This window comes from Nicotiana sylvestris, chromosome 10 (assembly GCF_000393655.2).
Source record: "Nicotiana sylvestris chromosome 10, ASM39365v2, whole genome shotgun sequence".
In the NCBI taxonomy this organism is placed as follows: domain Eukaryota; kingdom Viridiplantae; phylum Streptophyta; class Magnoliopsida; order Solanales; family Solanaceae; genus Nicotiana; species Nicotiana sylvestris.
In genome coordinates this window covers 143,932,399-143,948,216 of record NC_091066.1, presented here as the reverse complement: position 1 = coordinate 143,948,216, position 15,818 = coordinate 143,932,399, and the positions used below count along the sequence as shown (strand labels likewise).

The following is a 15,818-nucleotide window of genomic DNA, read 5'->3' as shown; positions in this document are numbered from 1 at the left end:
CAAAAATACAATCAAACATACATGGCGCAAAACAAATACAAAAATTACATACATTGTGTAAAATCAAGGCGAAATACATAAATACGAAGATTTGCCTGAAATTCTTTCCTCGGAATACAGAAATATAGATGGATTTGTCATAAAAATCAAATATAACTACGAATGATAGTTTTCTAAAAGTATAGTTATGAATGACAAATAGAACATACAATAATTTTCAAATACAACATATAAGTTAGCTACACCATATAAATTTTCTATCTTTTACTAGAACATATAGTAGATAATTCTACCATATATATAAGAAAAAATCATCAACTATTTTTTATGTCACTAGAATTGAAACCTTGATCTCTCGTCAGTTTATTCTTTAGCTTATTTTTGAGCATCTATACTTTCCGGTCAACAATACAATGCTATGTCAAGCTAGTAGCCTCTAGTATCTAGCTACCTCTAGGTAGAGTAAAAAATAGTGATGAAGATCTAAGATCTTCACGAAAACCGTGAAATTGACTTAAATTTTCAACATAGACACTATTTGAGTATTTGTCATGTTGATGTGGAATGAGGTGGGGTACTTTAGGGGTGTATAAGTAAGAGTTGAGGAAAGATGTTAATATTAAAATGAAAAAGAGATAATATAAAGATAACATGGGCTTGCGTGCTACTACTGACACAAAAGAGGCCCCAAAGCTAAGTTGGCTGATAAACTAAGGCTAAATTATCTCGTGTGTCCACTCCCACTTGACTTTGTAATCTTAACCCCAGTTTGGGAGACATATGGAGAAGGATGCTATGGTTTACCCCTTTCCATTTTATTTCTTCAATAACATCACAATTTTATTATTCGATTGAATGTTGGTTAATTTTCATCACTGCAGTTACTGTATAACTTTGTCAATGACAATTTAGGCAAAAGGACATGACAACTACGGTACACAAAATATTTCGCGTTCACACAGGGTTTGAGGAAGGGCTACACCTTAAGGGATGTGATGTTCAAGCAACCTCCTCTAATGCAAGTATTAATGTCTGCTAGGTTACACAGAAACAATTTTAGCGTTGTTTCATGGCTCCCTTCATGGTTCAAATGAAAAAAAAATTCTTACACCTAATGCTTTTGTATCTATTGAAATGTAAACATTGGTTTTTCATAATTTTTGCCAACTTCATTAATCGTTAGTCCTTTATCACATAGTGGCAATATAGAATTTTGACAGTCGATACAAATATGTATATTACTTTCGACTCGAATTATATGTATATTTAAATAAAGTTAACATATTTGTGATGATAGAAAAATAGTGAAATATTGTTGTGATGCTTCATACTCGTTAATTAAAAATCTTAAATTCACTCAAAGGAGTATCTAGTGTTGTAGTACCGGGTTCATCTGAACTCAGAACTTTCGACACGGAGTATAAACTTAATGTAAAAATCATTAAAATTTTAACATATAGTGAGTCTGAAATCATAACTTTAAAAATATAATAGGTTCAATATTAAGAATTAAGAACCGTAAAGGCTGAACTCATAGAATTAAAATCTTGGATCCTCCACATACTTCGCTTATGCTCACATCACAAAAGGACCCATATCCTAAACTCACCCACCCACCCCCACCCCCAAAAAAAATCATCTGATTGATTAACTCTCTTTCTCTATATTTCAAACTCTCTATTTAAAAACAAGAATAGCCCACTGCTTTATCCCATGCACTTGTCTTCTTCACTTCCAACACTCCTACCTTAGTGTTTTTTTTTTTTTTTAATTTCTTGTTCATACCTCCCTTATCTCTCTGTCCATAACTTGTCTCTTTAACACAGTTTATCTTCAATTCTTGATCTCTTCTTCTTATTAAACTCCCCTTATATATATTTTCCATTCCCCCCTCATCACTCCACAGAACTCACTACACATAATTCATTTCAAGATTTTATCTGACAACTCCCATTTTCTTGCCTTTTGTCTTAATTTCTTTTTTGATAATTTCCCTTTTCTTAGTTTCCCTGACAATGTCAAGCAGAAGATCACGTTCTAGACAATCTTCAGGAGTTTCCAGAATAAGTGATGATCAAATCGCCGATCTCGTTTCTAAGTTACAACAACTTATTCCTGAAATCCGTAATAGGCGTTCTGACAAGGTAACCATGAAAAATTATTTACACCGTCAGCGTACATAACATAAATTTATTTTTTACTATATCTTTGGTCTTTTTTTCCTTGTCTTCTTTTAATTTATTACTTCACCATATGTATATGTGTGTGGGTGCAAATATATGAGACGCATTTCCAAGAAACTTCCCATATTTTGTGTGGCCTTTCTTTTCCTTTTAGAGATAAGTTTGAGGGTGACATTTTCATGCCCACTAGTTAGCCCACAAGTCCTCATTAATATCAAGCCAAAACGTAGTTGTCTTGTTTGCTGCCTCGACACATTCCTTTTTTTTCCCTCAATAACATTTCATATAAAAAGAAAGAGCGCAAAGTCGCGGCCTAACATGAAGTAATTAACTCCAATGACGTAAAGCAAGGAATTGAGCCTGTATTGTGTTCAATAATACAACAATAGCTTTCTTGAATAGGGATATAGAAAGAAGCCAATAGCCGACAGGCTTGCTTGACCTATTGAATTACCAATATAGGGTTTTTACTGCCAACAAGATGATATGGAGCCCCTTTTGAATTGGTTTACGATTCCAAAGTTCTCGCGAAAAGAATAAGATGTAGACCTCATATATAAGCAACTATATTTTTTTAAGAATAAGATGTTGCTTCCTCGTAAAAGAATTTTACAAAAGCTGACATCCTTAGTACGTGATAACTACATAATATCCTTAGTTTCATTCTTTTTAAGTATCAAAATGGAATTAACTGTTACCTCAATATAGATTCTTGGTTGAAAGTCACCTATATATGCACCATTTTCCCTACATTTAAGTTCTTTTGTGTTAGAGTAAGAAAAAGGGTGATCAAATTTAGCTAGGTTTCTAACATTTTTTATGGCTTTATTTTATTAAATTAAACAGGTTACAGCTTCAAAAGTGTTGCAAGAAACTTGCAACTATATAAGGAATTTACACAGAGAAGTGGATGGGCTAAGTGATAGATTATCACAGCTTTTGGAATCAACTGAAAGTGACAGTGTTCAAGCTTCTATTATTAGAAGCTTACTTATGTGATGATAGCAACTTCAATTAGTAGCTATATATTAGCTCAAATTCTACTTAATTAAAATTTCTATTAAGATGCAGCAGTTATTATTTATTAATTAGGGTTTTGGCCACTAGGTCAAAGTAGGAGAGGGACCATGTACTTGGCTCCATTCCAAGGGGTTTTTTCTCCCTTTTTTTTTTTTTATAATTTCCATCCGATGTCGAGTGCCTGTTTTGGGCCTGATTAATTCGGATTCGTTGTGCTTAGACTAGCTAGCATTAGCAAGCTATGTCACATATATAGATTTAAAATAAGAGAGACGCCCCTTTATCTACATAGATTTGCCAATTTGTTTTATATATTAGAGTAGTTTTTAATTTACTGATGTTGTATTGTTGTATCCATCCATTTTAAAAGCTGGTGCTAGTTTGATCTCAGCCTTAATTTGTTAAGTATATAAGTATTCAAGATATTTTTATCATCTAATATCGTGGTATCCTCCCCCCCCCCCCCAATTTATTAAGGTTTTATGAGCAATGTGTGCAGCTGTTGAATTGTGTTATATATAAGTTTAACGGTAGAAAGAGCATGTTTTTATTTATTTAATTGTATTTTCAACGTACAACAACTTAGCTGTATCATGTGTCCGATATTTCAAAATAATTAACCATACTGAACTATGAGAAATGAATGGAATTAATTTACACTTGAATTGCACTACAGCAGAAAAGGTACACAACATTTTCTTTTACACCCAAGAAGGATCGGAGATTAAATAATTAATTTCATTTACATGTTTAAATTACTTCAACTTTGATATTGCTTAACAGTATATTGCCATAAATAACATTTCATTATAGGCAAATACTGAATTTCGGCATTTGCAAATTGAAGTACTTCTCTAGGGAGTATTAAAGTTCATATACAAATAGAAATTCAACTTCTAAATAATCTTTTTCTACTTCAACTTCAAATATTTGTTTTCAATTTCAACCAACTATTATTTAAAAAAGTTCTGAAACCTTAGAAATAGTTTGCTTGAAGTGATCACGTATATAGGATACGAGTCCATTACTCAAATGGTCACTCAACTATCCGAAATTACCTATTAAAGTCATCTTTCTTTCGTTTATAACAGAAAAGTCACTTAACTATGCTTATAGCACTCGGAAGGTCACTCAAGATTTCTCAAACTTTTGATTGTTAAATAACTATTTTACCCTCTAAATTATATATCAAGTTTTGTTATTTTTTTAATTTATATTATGGACTTACCTATAGAAAAAATTAATTTTATTTATAAAGCGAAAAAACAAAAATAGTATTTAAGCATATAAAGTGTTGGAATAAAAAATATTGCGCAAAGTAAACATATTAATTAGAGCAATTTTTTGTAATAATAATTTTGATATTAACAATAAAAACTCAAACAATTAATTACACAATTGAGAATGAAGAAATTAAAAGTTTTCAAAATATATATTTCATGCACATAATATGAAAAATAGAGATATATTTTATGATATACATGATATATTCTTAAAAGTTATGCTCAATTATTTTATTATTCTGGCACTATATATGCTAAAAAATTAATTTTTTTATTTTATAAATAAAATTTATTTATTCTATAGGCAAGTCCATAATGTAAATTAAAAAGAGAAAAAAAATTGTAATATTGAAAAAGTAAAGAAAGAAGAAGACAAAAGTTAATAATTAGGTGGTAAGATAGTTATTTGACAATCAAAATTTTAAGGAACCTAGTTGACTGACCTTCTGAGTGTTGTATGTATAGTTAAATGATTTTTCTGCTACAAACAAAAGAAAGAAGACTTTACTTGATAATTTGTGATATATGAGTAACAATTTAAATAATGAACTCTATAGGATACTAGAGCATGTCCATTTGATAGGATGTGAATGGTAGGGGTGTACATGGATTAGGTTGGTTCGATTTTTATCAAAATCAAACCAAACCAACTATATCGATTTGGATTGGTTCGGTTTTGTCGGATTTTTCGGATTTTTTTGTTACATGAATATTATTTCAATCTTTCTTTGTTAAAGTTGTAGATAAAGTTTTGATAAGTGAGTATATGTTAAGTAAAAATTAAAAAAAAAACGACAAATATATGATCTATTAAAATAACTATCTCCTGGAAACAGCCTCTCTACCCTTCGGGGTAGGGGTAAGGTCTGCGTACATAGTACCCTCCCCAGACCCCACTTGTGGGATTATACTGGGTCGTTGTTGTTGTTGTTGTTGATAGTTATTTTCTTTGTCGTCTAACAATAATTTTTTGTTGACGTATGTTTTCAAGGTTAACAGAATTTAATAATTAAACATAAAAATCAATATGATACCTAAATAATGATATGTCCTATTTAATTTAAATTATTAAAATATCATTTTCAAATTCGAAAAAATATAAGAAATATTGACGTATGAATATGGAAGAACAAAGAGATGATTGACGCATTTCAATAACACTTGATAAGAAAGTGATACACCCTATTATTTAAGGTAAATAAAGATGAATGAACTTCATAGTTCTATTAAATATTACATCCCATGAGAGGAATCTCAAATATTTTGACATTTTAAAAAAAAAAATTGTATGAAGTATTAAAAGTATATATAAATTTATATATTTATATGTCGGTTTGATTCGAGTTCTTTTACTCAATACCAAATCAAATCTAGTCGGATTTTTTAATCGGTTTGGTTTGGTTTTTCGGTTTAGTACGGTTTTTCGGTTCGGTTTATATTATTATTCTGTTAATAATACTCCTTCCGTTCCAGTTTATGTGAACCTATTTCCTTTTTGGTCTGTTCCAAAATAAATGACCCCTTTCTAAATTTAGAAACAATTTTGCTTAAACTTACAATTCTACCTTTAATGAGAAGCTTTTATAATTACACACATACTTTGGGCCCCTTTTTAACTTGTTTAGGACCACAAATGAAATAGGTTCACATAAATTGGAACCGAGAGAGTATAAATCAAGATGAAATGTGAAAATGTGAACCAAAATAAACTGTCCTATCAATAAATCAGGTGGACCCTATATGTCAACCTTTGATCTCTGAGAGTCACTGTTCCCTACAAATTATCACTCGATCCTTTTCCTGATTCTCTTCTTGTCTAAAATATGTCTTACTCGTATTGAAAGATAGTTCACACATCTCGTTGAATCGGTCTTTTTCGCCAAATGGAACCCCCTCTGTTGTTGGCGCGGGCAGATGTCCCAAATCCTTTTTCGGCCCTTAATTTCTTGTTTTATTCTCGAGTGGATATTTATTAATGTTTAAGAATTGATTAGTTTCCAAACTCTCCGTCGGCAATGTATATTAATATTTCAAATTTCCAAGAGGAACAAATCATTTGGCTAAAAGGGCAGTCCGGTGCACTAAGCTCCCGCTATGCGCGGGGTTCGGGAAAGGGCTGGATCACAAGGGTCTATCGTACGCGATTTTACCCTACATTTCTGCAAGAGGCTGTTTTCACGGTTCGAACTCGTAACATCCTAGGCACATAACATCAACTTTACCAGTTACGCCATTTGACTCTCATAATGAAATTTTCCAAAGGAGATCTTCTGTTTCTATTTTATGTCTTTTATTTTCTTTTATTATCTATTTATATTGATTGATGAAAGACCTACCATGCCCTTACTAGAATGTCTTTTTAATCTGAAAAAGTTTCATTAGTTTTATTTAATATATGGAATTCAATACAAGCTCTTTCGTGGTTAGCTCAATTCTCTTGTCCATCGAACCAATAAATTAGAATCATCTCATGGAAGGAAAAACCAAATTGGTCAATAAAGTGAGATCCAGAGAGTTAAGTAAATTTGAACTTACCCTAAAAATAATTGGTAATTTCTTCTTATCTGTATAAGTTTTGGTGGGAAATGTTATCTTGTACATACATATGCTCGTGAGAAATAGCAGTATGAAATAGTCGAAGTGTGTGCAAGTTCGTGGTGGATGCCAACATTATAATTATTTTGTGGTTTCTTTGTTATATAGTAACTGGATGGATGGGTTGTCGCTGCTAGCTTAACAAACTTCTTGCATTGTCTCTTTGTATTCTTCTACCAACTAGAAGAGACTCGATTCTAACATGTTGTTAAATGTATGTATAAACCATATTAGGCAAGTTGCGACGACAAAAAAATAATAGAAATTTCCTCTAAATTTCTAAAACTGTTTGCAACCTTAAAAGTAGGGGAACTCCAATTCTGAAAAGTCAGCAACAGTGTAAGCTTCGATTTGAAGAATTATTCACTCGTCTTTGGCTGATCGTAAGTCATAATCTGACAGTGAAGCTTTTCAAATTAGCATAATAATTGTTAAAACTTTGATATGTCCCTTCTGTTTGCTTGTCCTAAATCTAAATTGTCTACTAGTGAGATTTCTCTACTTAAAACGTCCAAATTCATCAAAATGGTTGTAATGTTTCAAAAATCAAGTCCCTTATTTGATAATTACAGGTAAATATTATGCTAAACATTAATTGATAATTTGGTAAAAATGATAACCAACATGCTATCACATGTTAAAATTCATTGAGATTGTAAATTTATTTTTTAAACATTGTTGGTGTATTTTACTTAAAAAGTGGATAATCTGAATTTGGGAAGTTGGAAAAAGAGGAAAAAACATATAATGAGTTAATGACCCTCTTAAAAGAAAGGAAGGAATGTTGAATTCACGAATTAGAATGCATTCCAACACTCAAGTCAGTAATATTCAGGTTTTTCTTTGCTTTCCTTTTATCATGCAAATGTTCATTTGTACACTGCGCAAGACTGTCCAGGGCTTCTTTGGCTTCTGCTTGGTCAATTTAGACAGTATTGTCAATTATTACCGTTCTTCGAAAGTAATAATACTCTAGTACATATTCTGTGTAACTTGCGATGGATTGCCAATCAACATTTATGCCATAGAGGTCAGAGGGGATTGATATCCCTACAGGAAGTGCACATGCTAAGAGGCCGATTCTAGAGTAGCGACTCTGAGCTCTGTTGTATCTTGATATGAGATAATGAAATAATGGAGGTGTGCACAAGCTGACTCGAACACTACCGTCTACCGTCGTTAAAAAAAAAAGTGAGGCAACTTGTTCTCGAGCCTCGACCTCCAGCTATGCTTGAACTCTACTCTTCCTTCCTCTAAGATACTTTGGCCAAATTGAATTAGGTCATCCAAGTTCGCACACCAACAGTAGGCAACAACTGCCATTTGGTATTACACTTACTTTCTGAAGATGAGCCCTTCCAGCTGAAGCAAATTAAATTTGAATGACAACAGAATAATACCAATGATGCCGGTTATTATTTTCTGCCAGACGCCAAAACTTTCAACCCGAAAAAAAAAGGGGGGGGGGGGGGGTTCTAATAGTCTGCTACAATGAAGTATGTGGCAGTTGGCACAATGGTTATAGGTATTAAGATGAAGAGACATGTTCAAATCCCATTGAAGTATGATCTTATGTCCAACTCATAGGCGGATGATCTCTTTACTAGGGTGTATCAGAGAGAGTAGGTTCTCCCTACTTGACGTAGTCATGTAACTATTGTAAATATACTCCTATCTCATGGCAAAAGAACAAATGAAGAATATATGTCCCGTATTTGTTTTTACTTCAAAGCATAGCTTCATCTGATGTCAAAGGAATAATATCAGTACCAATTGACTAAAATCTGGAGTAACAGAACCGTTCCAAAAGCAGGTACTCACCATTTAACATCTTTGCTAGGCCCCTGAAAAGCCAAGAAAAATGAGAAGTAATAAGAATCACAGATTTAAACTTCAAGATTCAGAATCGTTAGTGATGGGAAGTGTCAGTTAGTTCGAAGGAATATGAATCAGAGGAAAGGAATTGACAAGAAAAGTAATTCAAGATGGATATATTATGTTTTGATAGTTTGCATTTGTTCTCTTCCTTTCGTCTTGACAATAGACTCCTAAAACTTCTGCTGCTTCTAATTACTAAGAAAATCTTTACACCTAAATCCTAATCCCACACTCTTTGAATAGTATATGACCTTGAGCTGCACCAATGGGTAAAGCACCGGAAATCATAAGCTTTCTTCCGTACTGGAACCAAATGGTGTCTCCTCGTGTTGAGAATTTTGAAGTTGAATATCAGGTACCACCTCGACATCCTTGTCAGGCTTAAGAAGATTACAAAAAGAACCACGATAGGCTTATAAAGGAAACAAAAAAACTCTGCGATAGGAACCAAATGAATTCACCAGTACACTCGAGTGAGGAACTTACCTGCCATAGTTGCAAGAGACGCCAGAGCAAAAAATCTACTATCATAACTATGCAAAATATTTTCCCTGCCCAAGTGCCACATGTGAGGTACCTAGCAAAAGGTTGCCAGGAAAATTAACCTGGAAATTTAATCAACTGGAAGAGACATTTATTCATGTGAAAATTATTAAATTGTTACAGATCTGACTCAAGTTGGACAATCATTGCTCAGTAAATGGTTAAGAGGACAACCCGAAATGAATATTCAACTGCCTAAAGGCCTACAAGTTGATTATTGAATCTACTCCCCACAGTCCGAGGACAGCAGAGGACCAAACAGTCATTTCAATTGCCTGATGGCCTACAAGTTGACATATAAACTTAGTGTACTCTTTTATGCACAGTCTAGAACATCAAAAGGAGGAAAAAGAATCCAGAAAACTTTATGCTGCAACTCAATTATCTGATCTTACTTGAACACACAAATTAGGCCCTCAAAAAACCTCAAAACCAACAGTTTTCTGCTCAAGTAATTATTCATTTAAGATTCTATACAATAATGACAAGAGGGTCTTTCACTACCAAAAGAGAAATAGCATATAATTATTTGATTTTTATCCATTCTCAACTTATTTCTCTAGGGTGATAGCATGCGTTGACAAACAATTATTTACCTTCAGTGTAGTGGCATACCTTGATAATCGATCTAGCAAAGGTGGATTGGAGCATTTCAAAGCACGGTTGTAAACAATTTCTGTCCTCCTGGCTACATCAGGCCAACTGTAAAGCTTTTTCATCTAGCAGTAGAATTGATTGTCAGAAAATAATATGATCGCATACCTTTCAGATATAACAAACTCATAGAAACACTATCGCATTATAGTTTAAAACTGTACTTCAAACCAATTCCCTGCAATTTTTCAATCGCAATGCCATACAGTGAAATCACAAACAAATCGTGCCTTTCAACAATTAAATTTTTTGAAAGGTTAAGTATTATTGTTCACAATTTCAGCACAAAGAAGGTGCTCACAATGAGAGGTGAGCAAAAAACAAAATACATATCCCTCTACTATTCTTGGAGGGACTCTATGAGAAAATACCAACTACTATGCACTTTTCATATTATCCTGGCATTACTGCTAGAGAAACCTTGAAATGGATCTAGTGTACTGCAAAATTCAGCAACTCCTGTCATCTCCCAGTCATTTAAGTTTCTCCTAAATGTTAACCTCCAAGCTTCATTAAATCTGCAGTCAGCTGAGGTGCATTTTGGGCACTGTGCCAATGTAAACAGGCCTGGAAACTGATCTTGCAAAGGGCCATAGATCAAATTGTCATGCCAAAAGAAAGTCTTTCTACCATCTCCAACACAGATGCATGTGTTCTCTAAAGATTCAGGCAAAGAGATTGTTTAATCCTCAACTTTCCATTCTTTCTCAGACGTCCTATGTGTTTGGTCACCCTCTTTTCCTTCCCACAAAAGAAGAGCACGTTGTTATTTAAGCTTCTAGATATTTGGAATTGATGCTGCAGATGTCATGTCTCATCCCCTCTCCTTTTCTCTTAAACTTCTTAGCCATGCCTATTAAGTTTAACAGACTTGAAACTGCTGACTAAAATATTCTTGTGCACCATCGCTACAACTCCACAAACTGGATTCCTCTTCTTGAGAGTTGCATATAAATCTCATAAACTGTCCTGCATAGATTTTGCAGCTCGCCATTGACACAACATGAACCTTTCTTTGCAACAGATTCAACTCCCTCTATTCCTTTTTATATGCACTCTTTCCTTTTTATTCTGCTAAAAAAGAATAACACCTTTATATATATATATTTTTAATAAGAACGTAAAGTAAGATACAACACCTTTATATATTTGGAAAGTCTTTAACCTTAAACTTTCTCATTTTACACTTAACGACATGTTTTTATAGCCACTGAAATTCATGGTATGCTTTAGACCACAAGTTCTAAAGATGCTTTTGGCATGTGGTAAAAGTTTTTCTTTCTTTCTTAAACTCTATGCCCAGTCAAACACCACTATATAAAATGAAATGGAGGGAGTAATTACAAGGAATACATCTTAGATATTTACTAAGCATGAAAAGTTTCATCAAAGAAGCAGAAGATGAAGAACCTCTGGAAAACCAATAAAACAAACTACTGTCCCAATCAACTAATCAAGCACCATTTCTTCCTTCTTCTTTTTTTTTTTTTTTTTTTTGGGGGGGGGGGGGGGTTGGGGGGGATTGAATTGGAATCCTTTTTTTTTTTTGGATCAAGAGATTGAGTTGGAAGATTTCCATGAAAGATTTGGGCTTAACCTCAATTTCCTTCAGATATCACCCAAGAGGCTAAGATTACAAGACTATTGTTACATCTTAAGAGAGCAGATACCAAACTGCCCTTGCTACCTTGCCCCAAAAGGAAAAACGAAGAAAAGGATAAGCAAAAGGCAATGTGATACTAACACGATTGTGCATATCTTGTGGATCAATCCGGGGAAGCATATGTATAGCCCTTGTGATTGCGTGCACCATAGTCGTAGGATCTGGCGCAGCCAGAACAACCATATCATCTGGAAGCACCTGACAGAGAAGTAAAAAAAAAATATGATAAAATAGAAGAACGAACAATTAACAAAGTAGAAGCAAGGAGATATAAACTAGTCAAGCAAAGAAAAATGAATCATGGACATGCCTCGGGAACACCTCCGACACGTGTACTGACTGTTAATAATCCGCAACTTGCAGCTTCCAATATAGCTATGCAAAATGCTTCTGTTAAAGAACTGGCACCAGTAATGCAAGAAACAGGAGCATAAATGTCGGATTAGAAATGGGGAAGGCGGAAACTGACTGTTGGTCAACCACAAACCAAACATATTTAAATATGCTTCAGATGTTATTCTTTTGCTTTCGGAGAAGAATGAATGGTGGAACAGGGAGTATTTGTCAGCAGTTATATATTACAACGCCGTGAGCAGCAGAAGCTCAATACGAACCTATCTTGTCTACTAGACTGCGTTTGGCCTTAACCAACGAGGTAGCGTAACACTTCAATATTTTCATTTTCTTTTTGATGATTCTGGAAGGATAGATTGAAACCAATGAATCTGATTTAGCTTGTCATCTGGGACAAGTTTTAAATGGCCACATAGTGTTCATGGTTTTCATACTTCAGTCTCAAATTTGCTATCAAATATAAAACTAATCAACAATGTGAAAAAAATAAATAAATAACACTTGAAGGTCGCGTACCTGTTCAAAAATATATGGCCAGTTATTAGTACAGACCGTACTTTAGCATGAGGGACAGCACCCAACATATCAACTCGGTCTTGAAGAGAGTGTTTTTCTCTCATTTCTTCCAAACGCACTCGTTTGGGTCCATCTCCTCCAACAATGAACCGAACCTTAGCAAATGCAGCCAAATGAGTTGCCAAAAGTTCAGAATGCACAAACAAGGTCAAAATCCATAGACTAGTTTTTTTAACGGATCCCATGATGATGATGGAGAACACTTACATTGGGATGCAAACGGCATACTTCAGGGATAACTTCAACAAGTAAATCCGCTCCTTTCCTATAAACTAACCTACTTAACACAACTATAACAATTTCATCCCTGTTGAGTCGCTCAGGAGCAGGCTTAAACATGGCCGTGTCCACAGCATTTGGAATAACATAAACCTTTTCAGGGCGCAAACCAGACCTTAAAACTGTATTCTCTTTGCTTGTATGAGAAACACAAATAGCCTGAGTCACATCGGCGAGCGTAAATTGTAGTACCTTATTCATGTGAATGCTTCCAACATCCGCGAAACCATAGAGAGAATGATCAGTAAATACAACTTTGTAACCCATGGTGCGAGCGTGCATTAGAGCTTCGTGACATAAGGTTGAGAAGGCTTGATGTCCATGTACCAGCGATATGTTTTCCCTAATCAGAATTGTCCTAGTAATTGGAAGTGTCCCAAAGAAGGTTGGCAATGTGTTTTGCATGAGAAATGGCTTCCACGGGACATAATAAACTTTCAGGCCATTTGTCATATATCTTACACCAGAACGATTCTGATAAGCATGAGTCATAACTACCACCTGAAATTTACACAAAAGAACAACAAAAAGAATGAATTCATAAAAAGTATCTCATTATGACAAAGTTAATCTCTTACTGAATTCATAAAAAGTATCTCATTATGACAAAATTAATCTCTTGCTAATAATATTCAATCAAGAGCAATTTAAGAGAGGGGACGGTGCTTACTGACCTTGTGGCCTTCCTTAATCAAGCATTGTGATAGATAGTATATGTGATTCTCCACTCCACCAAAATTGGGGTAGAAAAAATCAGAGACCATTAAGATTCTATGCTTTCCCGGTTCACCCATGACAGCAGACCACTACAGACACTCCTGCATCAGAGGCAACCATTCACACAACAATGAAAGAACAAGGGAAAATACATAAGTGACACCTACGAAAAAGCCAGTTTTAAACTCAGACTTTACGTGCGACCTCTCACCCGTTCATTCTTGTTCAATGTGGAACTATTACCCCCCTGTCGGACCCAAAACCAGCCATAAGCTGGGAAGTGAAATACACACTCCAGGTCAGTCTCCAAGTAAGAAAACTTTCAAAAAGAAATTCATAAAATTTCCTCAGGAATTGGGTAAGCGGGCTCTGGGTAAGCAGGCTCCTTTCACTTGACTGGTTAGCTAGAAGTGATCTTTTTTCGCACATATCCGCTCTTTTTCTCTTTCAATACTCCATCTTCTTCCTCATTCCCAACCTGCCTCTCCCTCTCCTTTCAAAAAAAAAAAAGACTTCTACATTGCAAATAAAGAAAGGTGGCTCTGCACCATTCCAAACCAAAACCTTGAACTGCACATATTTTTTCACCATTCCAAACCAACACCTCAAGCTGCACTATATATTTTTTTCTCACCCTTGGGTCTGCACCATTCCAATTCAAACCTCCATTAGAAAATTGTCGCAGCTGTAATGTGCAAAGCTTCCAGCTCTAGGTAATCTCTAAGAACATCCAGAATCAATTTCAAGCCCACATTTTCCGTCATTACTTTCTTTCCATCGAAATTGAGAAAAACTCCCAAAATAACCCCATTGTGAAATTGAGCAATGCAGAAATTGAGATAACTATATAAATAAGAGAAATAGAAATTGCGAAGCGGAAGGGAGATACCAGATGTAAAATAATAGGGCATTGTGAGGTATTGGATCAACGTTTAGGAAGGGAATTGGTAATCGAGAAAGAAATGAAGTCGGAAAGTGAAGAATAACCTGATCAGAGAAATCGCAGGAGAGAAGAGTTGAGAGGTTGCGATTCAGGACCATGGTGGTGAACCGGTGGTGAGCCGGCTGAACGCGTACGGGTCAAATAGGTGCTGCGTTATAGACTATGGATCTGTCTCAGAACTTCCATTTCTTTGGTGAGGTTTTCAACTCACTTTATTCAGTTTTAAGTTCAATTCTATTTAACAGTTACCCAAAGTGATTACTGGCCTTTTGAGTCATATTATCTATTTACCAGGACACTTTCACTGCCTTAAACTCGAAGTATATAAATCTACATTAAAAAAAATACTAAGAAACTTTAGATGTATTTATACAAAATGTGCACATATACTATAGATGAACGATGAATACAGTTATAATTTGCAGCTATTAACTTAAAATGTTGATTCAATTCTAGTTGCATTCTAAAATCATGAATCATGTATTATACGATAATACAATGTATTGTTGATTTTTTACAATCTATGAAACTGAAAGACAACATAAATGTGCAAAGCTAGGGTAAAGTAATTTAATAATTGTGGAGTAGAAATAGGGTTCTTACAATTCCACAATGCTTTGCTGCTCAGTAAGGTGAATTGTTCTATATAGTGCTGCACTTGAAGTCTTCGAGCCATAGATAGGTCGAATTTTCGATTCCTTTTTGCGCTAGATTTGGGTTGTATCTACCGTGAATTGACATTTGAATCTGGATTTCTTCACAGAAGCTCTAAACCGATGAATTTCACCACAAAGGAAGCTCCGACCCGTTTTTGTGCCCCGTTTCCATTTCCCTATGATCTCACGTGAAAATAGGGGGGTTCCTTCCATTTGAATCGTTTTTTCTAAACCAAGTAAGTCGGTTTTTCAAATATTAGAACCAAGCCAAATCAATTAAGTCGTTTTTTTCTCGATTCGATTTAAATTATTTTTTTGGTTTTTCCGGTTATTTGTCTTTTTTTTCTTAAATATAAGACATACACTACAAAACACACATTTCGGCGACCATATTTTCAACGTAACACTATCAAATCAATTGCCCTTTGAGAAATCTATTATTTACCAAGATATATTGATGATAATTGAATCAAA

General features: G+C 34.4%; 2 protein-coding genes across 9 annotated transcripts; one reads left to right on the top strand and one right to left on the bottom strand.

Moving 5' to 3' along the window:
• Positions 1 to 1,707: 1,707 nt before the first annotated feature.
• Positions 1,708 to 3,626, top strand: LOC104226861 (transcription factor PRE6-like). Its single transcript, XM_009778942.2, has 2 exons — positions 1,708 to 2,144; positions 3,030 to 3,626. Exons 1-2 carry the CDS (start codon positions 2,016 to 2,018, stop codon positions 3,180 to 3,182), a joined length of 282 nt encoding a protein of 93 aa, XP_009777244.1. The 5' UTR covers positions 1,708 to 2,015; the 3' UTR covers positions 3,183 to 3,626.
• Positions 3,627 to 8,588: 4,962 nt separating this feature from the next.
• Positions 8,589 to 15,530, bottom strand: LOC104226862 (phosphatidylinositol N-acetylglucosaminyltransferase subunit A). 8 transcript variants are annotated; one of them, XR_011402923.1, is made up of 11 exons: positions 15,292 to 15,530; positions 13,703 to 13,834; positions 12,957 to 13,529; positions 12,690 to 12,844; positions 12,130 to 12,220; positions 11,901 to 12,017; positions 10,118 to 10,221; positions 9,446 to 9,536; positions 9,211 to 9,339; positions 8,903 to 8,925; positions 8,589 to 8,824 (listed from the first exon to the last, which is right to left on the bottom strand). XR_011402923.1 is itself a non-coding variant. In XM_009778944.2 (10 exons), the coding sequence occupies exons 2-9, from the start codon at positions 13,820 to 13,822 to the stop codon at positions 9,244 to 9,246; spliced, it is 1,347 nt and encodes a 448-aa protein (XP_009777246.1). In that variant the 5' UTR covers positions 13,823 to 13,846; positions 15,292 to 15,515; the 3' UTR covers positions 8,589 to 8,925; positions 9,211 to 9,243. The 8 variants fall into 8 exon arrangements, 5 of the variants coding, with proteins under 5 accessions (XP_009777246.1, XP_009777251.1, XP_009777250.1 ...); XR_710951.2 differs by having other exon boundaries at positions 13,703 to 13,846; positions 15,292 to 15,515; XR_011402924.1 differs by having other exon boundaries at positions 9,211 to 9,330; positions 13,703 to 13,846; positions 15,292 to 15,515.
• Between the last annotated feature and the right edge of the window lie 288 nt (positions 15,531 to 15,818).

What these genes read in the sequence shown, in the direction of transcription:
- LOC104226861 (XM_009778942.2), top strand. Translation starts at nt 2,016, where the DNA reads ATGTCAAGCAGAAGATCACGTTCTAGACAATCTTCAGGAGTTTCCAGA. An exon ending in GTAATAGGCGTTCTGACAAG is followed by an intron (nt 2,145 to 3,029) that starts GTAACCATGAAA and finishes TAAATTAAACAG; the next exon opens with GTTACAGCTTCAAAAGTGTT.
- LOC104226862 (XM_009778944.2), bottom strand. Translation starts at nt 13,822, where the DNA reads ATGGGTGAACCGGGAAAGCATAGAATCTTAATGGTCTCTGATTTTTTC. An exon ending in GGCCATATATTTTTGAACAG is followed by an intron (nt 12,221 to 12,689) that starts GTACGCGACCTT and finishes TACTGGTGCCAG; the next exon opens with TTCTTTAACAGAAGCATTTT. An exon ending in GTGTCGGAGGTGTTCCCGAG is followed by an intron (nt 12,018 to 12,129) that starts GCATGTCCATGA and finishes CTTCTCTGTCAG; the next exon opens with GTGCTTCCAGATGATATGGT.